This window comes from Ceratosolen solmsi, unplaced genomic scaffold (genome assembly GCF_000503995.2).
Source record: "Ceratosolen solmsi marchali unplaced genomic scaffold, CerSol_1.0 scaffold17, whole genome shotgun sequence".
Classification (NCBI taxonomy): domain Eukaryota; kingdom Metazoa; phylum Arthropoda; class Insecta; order Hymenoptera; family Agaonidae; genus Ceratosolen; species Ceratosolen solmsi.
The window spans coordinates 493027-500613 of NW_011948445.1; the positions used below are offsets into that span (position 1 = coordinate 493027).

The following is a 7587-nucleotide window of genomic DNA, read 5'->3' on the forward strand; positions in this document are numbered from 1 at the left end:
GGGAAAGATGATTCATATTTATTTTTATGAAAAAATTGTTGATATTAAATCGCATATGTCACAAACTTAAAAAAGTATTAAATTCTATGGAGATATAAAGAAAATTAATCCTTCGTGGTAATTGAAATAAAACGAATTAGCTATCAATGGTAAATGTACTGTAACTCGATCAGATGATCGAGGACGCTTATTTCTCTCAAATATTTTGTTTTCGACAATACGTTACAATCGATTTCAAATAATTGCGAAGAAGACGAACAAGCATGTCTACAGTACACATTAAATCTAAATTTAATGGTTCTAGTCTGTATCGAGTAGTACTATAATATAATAACCTATTTCATCGTAATAATTTCATTTTATCAAGATATAAAGATTCGTTTAAGTTTGGTATATTGATATTAGGTATAATTTATATGGAAAATCTTTAATTCACTAATCATTTTTAAATCCATTACTTTTCTATAAAAAAAAACAGAATGTATATTTAAATTTATGAATAAACAATTTCACCAATGCCATGAGTTCAATTAAAGTACACCGAGATAAGGGCTACAAAAAATGCACAAAATTAATAATTTTTTAGTAAATTAGGCTGTAATTCTTATATATAAAAATCTGGAGATGAAACAAAAGATAACAAATTTTCAAAACCTATTTGTAATGTATTTAAAATTTTATTAAACCATTTAAGCACTTGCAATTGCTGATTTTTTCGTATTAAAGATGGTTGATTTCAAGCAATAGTATTTCCTATGTTAATCGAGCACTTGCTTTATGCTTTCTCCCCACTTTCATGATCGTAATGTGTTGCGCGTGCGTGTACATCTGGAATGTTGGAAGGCTCGCAGTTGCAAAGCTTTTTCACAGTGAAGCTGAGACCTTATAGTTTAAGTCTACATACGTAGATCGATGAAAAACCACAGTATAGCTGTATCACTTGCACTCGCAATAATAATTCTTTAATAACTATAACAGCACTTTGTCAGTTTATGCAGGTACGAACACAAGCGTAAGTGCCGACATATGTGTTAATATATTATTTTAACAATAGAGTACATGACGGAAATAATAAAACTGAAGTAAAAATACTGGATTAAATAATCAATGTTTGACTTCGGCATAATGTTTGGTCAGTTACAAATAGCAATATATAGCAGTTTATGATCAACACTGGCACGCAACTAGCCGATACAGCTCAGCTATCCTTATTACTGTCTTACGTGTCTGTCGCCAGAGAGCGTAAGCTACAGTGATTGCAAGGGGGCTACTATTCTATAGTACCGCTAGTAAATCAATGTGATTTATAAACAATGTCCTCTGTTTATGTTTCCAAACAAATCTAACCTAGTTGACAATTAACAATTTCCTGAAATTTCTGATAACTTTTAATAATTAATGGCAGCTATATAAAAATTTCTTGTAATATAATAAGATGTACAATCATTTAAATAAAAATATTTTGTCCAAAATTTAATATATACTTTACATTATTACAAGAATTCACAAAATAAATAACTACTTAGTATTAATAATATTATTAAATTAATAATAATATTAAATAGGATCAACTTTTTAAAGAATATATTAATATTTTCCTGAACATATTTGTTATAGTGGTTCTAAGATTGTTAAATAAACAAAGGTATAAAATCAATTGTTATAATTATAAATGATTCATAAATTACTTAAAATTTTAAAATATACAAATTATAGAAACAAATAAGAAATTTTATTTTAATTTCTTTTATATTCAAATTTAATTTGTAAATTATATTTTGTCAGTTTATAATTTTACTTTGAATTGGAGTAGAAATAATTGAATAATAGTATAAATTTGTAGAAATCTACATATACACATTTCCAATATTTTAACATACTGAGTTCGTTTAAATATTAATATTTTATAAATAATTAATATGGTTAAAATAAAATGATTATTAAAAATTTCAGATTTATCTAGTGTTAATGAGCATTAATAATTTTCAATATTACATTCTCATTTTATTTTGAAATGGAATTTATCTATATTATAAATTTAATTTACCTTATGTTAAACAAGAGTTTCAGATATTTCTCAAATTATTTTAATACAAAAAAAGTAAAATATTGTTATATCATTATTATATTAATATCATTAATATGAATTATTCTACACAATATTTTATTTAATAAGTAAACAATATTCTCACACCATTAATAAAATATTTTTTAGTTACTTATATAGATTTTGTTATGTATACATTTATAAATATATTTATGTTTATATTTATATATTAATTTTATCCAAATTTTGTAGATTTACTCTTTTTGTTAAAATGTGAATATAATAATTCATTTCTTACCATATTGTTTAAATAAAATTTGTTGCATAAGGTATGTAATTATTATTTTATCACAATATGAAAGTGGAGCATATTAATCTCTTTATTATGACTGCTCAAATAGAAATTATAATTCATAAATAAAAATATATTAATAAAATTTTTATCTTTTTTATTTAACACTAATCATAAATGATGTATAATAAATCATTAAGTTATTTATAACATTTAATTTATTTGTACGTACAATATAATTATTTATAAACATAATATTTACACTTGTGTTTTATCATCATTTAAGGCTATCAAAGACATTTAGCTGAAATATATTACAATCTTTGTTCAATCTAAAGTATTATTAAAATTAATATTATGTATTTATATTGAAGAATAAATAATTATTGGTTACATTCATATTTTGTGCAACTACATAATACGAATAGTTCTTTTTATAACTTTTTTTAAAATTCAAATTTAATTGTAAAATTGTTACTGATGGTTAATTATTAAAACAATTAAAACCATTCAGTTAATACAATTATTTGAATTATTTGTTCCTTTCTTGAGACTATATTTTTGTTGGGTTTTATGTAAAGGCTAAATTTGTTCCAATCGTGCATCCATTTCTCACTTAATGGTATGATTATTTATTATTATAAAACTTAATATGGTATTAACCATAAAGGTTTTTTGTGATTATTTATCATCACAAAATCTTAAGGAAAAATTATCTATTTTCGTTAAAAAGTATGTCGTTATTAAATTTCGCATAAAATTATGAGTATTTTTTGTATATGAATTCCTATCTTATTCTTCTAAATAAAGAATTTATATATTTTTTATAAATTTATAAAATATTTAAAATCTTTTCTTTAATCTGATTAATAAAGTAAAATATTAAAAATTCGTATATTAATAAATACAAAATAATCATTACAATAAAAAATTGCTTTGTAGATGAAAATTTATATTAAATTTATAATTTTACTATTTCATATATTTTATTTCTTAGTTTATTTAATTTTTTGTATAAATCTTATATTATATATATATTACAATATATATTACATGTGAAATTAATTTCATCTTTAAAATACTTTTTCTAAACTATATTATGTTAACCATAATATTTTAATTTAATTTTGATATAATATTTAGTTTAACTCTTACTTTGAGCTTATTCATATTATCACACAATTAATTCTTGCAGCTTAAGTGTTAAGTTAAATATTTTTGTAATATTATGTAGAATCAAATTTTTAATATAAAAAGTACATTTTTTAGTTGTTTAAGGATAATTACAATACCACGATATTATAAGCAAATAATATATATATATATATATATATATATATATATATATATATATATATATATATATATAAAGAGAAAATAGTATTATTTAGAGATAATAGTAGTATATAAAGACAAAACAATAAATTATTATATAGTAATAATTAGTAATAATAATAGTAATAAAAAAACAACAGTATTAAAAGTATGACTACAGTAAATTGTTTTTCTTAGAAATTGTACATTGAACCACGATACAAATCACTATTATTTATTTTATTCTACGGTTTATTATTTATTACGAAATAATCGTTTTGCAAAGGTTTTTATAATATATTGCAATAACTGTTGGAATCATTAGTTTGATTTTAACTTAAGTGTTACGAAATGTTTTTTATTACTTAAATCTCAGCATAAATCTCTTTATGGTCATTACTTATTAATATCTAAAAAAAAAAATTAAAATTAACGTTTTCCAATGATTTAAACTTGATTTTAGTAAAATATTCCTAATTTCTTTATATTTATATTTAAAAAAATATAATGGTTCTAATTATTTCAGACAAATAATATATATTAATAAAATTTGAAGTAAATTTTTATAAATCTGTAAGCACGTTTAATAACGCATATACATGAATTACTTTATCTAAAATGCAATGGCATGCAAATACGATTGAACCATAGCATAGAAGAGTTTATAAAAATGATCTCGAACTCTACTCAATGTAAACAATGGATTAGATATAAAAATGTAAATGTAAATATAAATGCTAAATTTTAATTTATTATGTAAGCTTAAAAAAATTATTTAAAATATATTTGTCTTTTAAGAAAATTTAAAGTTTTGATATATTTTTATAATACCATATAATTATAAATAGTGAAATATTTAACATTACAATTAATGATTAACAAAACTAATATATATGATAATAGAATAAGTTATAAAAATAAATAAATCACCATAACTATCTAATACGTAAATTATTAAATGCAGAATTGCGATACAAATATCAGTGCATAATGAAAATCAATGCAATTACTTATTACGATAAATTTCACTTACAATTTCAAAATAAGTTGGATAAGAATTATTTCAATAATTAATTCCAATAAATAATTTTTGAATAATAAATATTGTTAAAAATTTTATAATAAAAATTTTTTTATTGTTAAAAATTTATTTTTAAAAATTTTTTTTTAAATATTGTTAAAAATTTAAAAATATTGTTAAAAATTCATTTGTTCTCTAGATAATGGATAATAAATCTTGGAATAAATAACCTTTTCCATAAATCTATTTTTAAAAAGCTTAAAATGATGTACTGTACCTGCAGCTAACATTCGAAAATCGGTGAAAAAGTTCAAATTATAATTATTTCTAATAAATTATTTTTTTAACGAAAGATTTTTTTAATGAAAAATGAAATTTTATATAAATAAATAGTGTCTAGAAACAAATATACTATATATGTACTATAAGGATAAATTATTAAGAATTATACTTAATAGTTGCAGTACCAATTTAACATACAGAATTTCCTAAAATAAAATTATTAGATTTTCTATTATTTCAATCACAAATCATTTGAGAAAACTAAAATTTCCAAAATCTATAGTTTTAAATCTATGGTATCTTATATTAAAAGTTATATAATCAAATTATACAAAAATAGCATACAGATTAAATTTAAAATAAATTCTACTTAAAAACTGATATATTTTTTATGTAATATCAGAAAATTTTCTATAAGCATATAATTTAAAAAATCATTTATTGTAATGTGAACTATTCGATAGATCATGTCATTTGAAAATAAAATACTCTAAGAAAAGTGTTTGAAATCACTGTTTTTTTAAATTTATTGTATGATACACACATTAATAATATATAAAATTTAACATGAAAAAATAATAGTATTAAATTTTTATTTAAATTGAAGATATTTTTATAATATATCTTATAAATATTAATAAATAAAGAAGAATTTTTACTTATTTTTTATTAACGAGGCTATTATTTAATTGTCTAAATATTGAAACATATTAGAAATATTTTTGAAGGTTTATGCTATATAAATGCTATGGTTATTAATCCTGCAGTCAAATATTATTATTTTTTTTTAATATTATTTTATAAATATTTAAGAAGAATTAGCAATTATAATTCCATATAAACTCACCAGCTATCCTGAGTACGGCTCTATCAGCGGGATCAAGCTGTAAAATGCTTAAAGGCTTATCCTTAGCCCATTCTTTGAGGCTGCCATCGAGTTCAAACTCCATAGTTTCTCTAAATTACTTATGATCCAATTACATATTGTTGTAACTATATTTCACATTATCAACAGCGTTTACCTTTGCACTTCCTTTTCCTCGTGCATAGAGTAATGTCATAATTACCAACTTTATTAAAATGTTTTAGTGAAATAAATGTATCTAGTAGCACTCAAATAATCAGCACGGTTAGGATGTATTTATTAATTTATGTATAGGACAATTGACTATTTAGTTTTATGGATGAATAATGTCTAGAACAGATTGAGACTTTTTTTTTCATTTAGAATCTGATTGATTTTCCAATTCTGAAAAAAAAAAATTTTGTTAATAGTTTTAAAAATTTGTTAATAATGTGAATAGTTATGATTTTCACTCTTACGAATTTATTATTGTGAATCAGTCACTTAAACATTTTTTTTGTTAAAAAATTTATTTTTAAAATAAATAGCATTATTATATAAAAATAAAATTTTAGTTTGGTTAACCACAAAAATCATAATTTGTATTTTGATCAAACCACGTTGAAAAATAAAACTATCTTAATTATAAATCAATTGACTTTTTTCTATGTATTGTTTAACAATGAAGAAAGGTGATCAAATATCTTTTGTATGTATTATTCAATTCTCAAGTATAAATATTGATTTACATTTTCTTGCGATTATTTTCAATTTGTTAATTCTCAATTATTTAACATTTTTTTGTTTTTGTGTATTCCATCAAATATGTAAAATTGTAAAAATTTCTGATTATTTAATATTGGATTTACGGACTATTTTATTTACGGCTACAAGTAGTAAAAACATTAAGTTAGATAGAAAAATACAAGATGAATAAAGATTTACAAATTTTGTCCTTATTTATATTAGTATAGAATTTTAAATAAATTTTTAATTAAAATTTTTAATTAAATATCAGTCTTTCTTTTATTCAAGTTAAATTGTATTTGCTAATTATATAATACAAAATTCAGGTTTAAATAAAATTAAAAATGACAGAGTACAAATAAAATGACTTGATACTATTTTTATTAAATTACATTTTCTCGATATTCTTTTTTATAATATTAATTATAGATACATAAAAAAAAATAATTTTAATATCCTCTTTTTACTGTAAATTTTGAATACTAAAAAAAATGGTAAAAAATGATGAAATTTTAATATGTTTAATACAATTTGTATTTTACTTTAATATTATCTTTAATGATTTTATTAAAATTTGTTATGATAGTGAAAATAAACATATCAATAGTTTAATAATGTTACGAACAAATATTGTTTTATTAAGTATCTTATTTAATAATTCAGTTTTTTTTTAAATAAAATTTGACAATGTTATATATATATATATATATATTATAATAGAGCATTGCTTAAATTAATTGAAATAAAAATCATTAAAAGATCTTATTTATATCTTTACTTTTTAGCTTTTCAAATGTTTGATTTCTAAAGAATTAATTAAACACAAACTAAATTAAAATTAATATTTCAAGAGAATATGATTAAATTTTAGTAAAATAACAAATTATAAATAAAACAATGTTTTCAATTTATTTGAGTTCTTCGTTTATTACAATTAATATCTATTATTCTTAACTAATAATTATTATATTTTTTATTGGTAATATTGTATTTAAAGAAATAAATAGAACTATATTTTCTTTGTGCACAACAAATTAATA

General features: G+C 19.9%; 1 protein-coding gene across 1 annotated transcript in view; it reads right to left on the reverse strand.

The window, feature by feature from the left end:
* Positions 1-5959, reverse strand: part of shot (dystonin-like protein short stop) — a 69813-nt gene extending 63854 nt beyond the window's left edge. Inside the window, exon 1 of the mRNA XM_011504469.1 lies at positions 5804-5959. Within this exon, the coding sequence (XP_011502771.1) occupies positions 5804-5906 (103 nt within the window). The 5' untranslated portion in view covers positions 5907-5959. The remainder of the gene's footprint in view (positions 1-5803) is intronic.
* Between the last annotated feature and the right edge of the window lie 1628 nt (positions 5960-7587).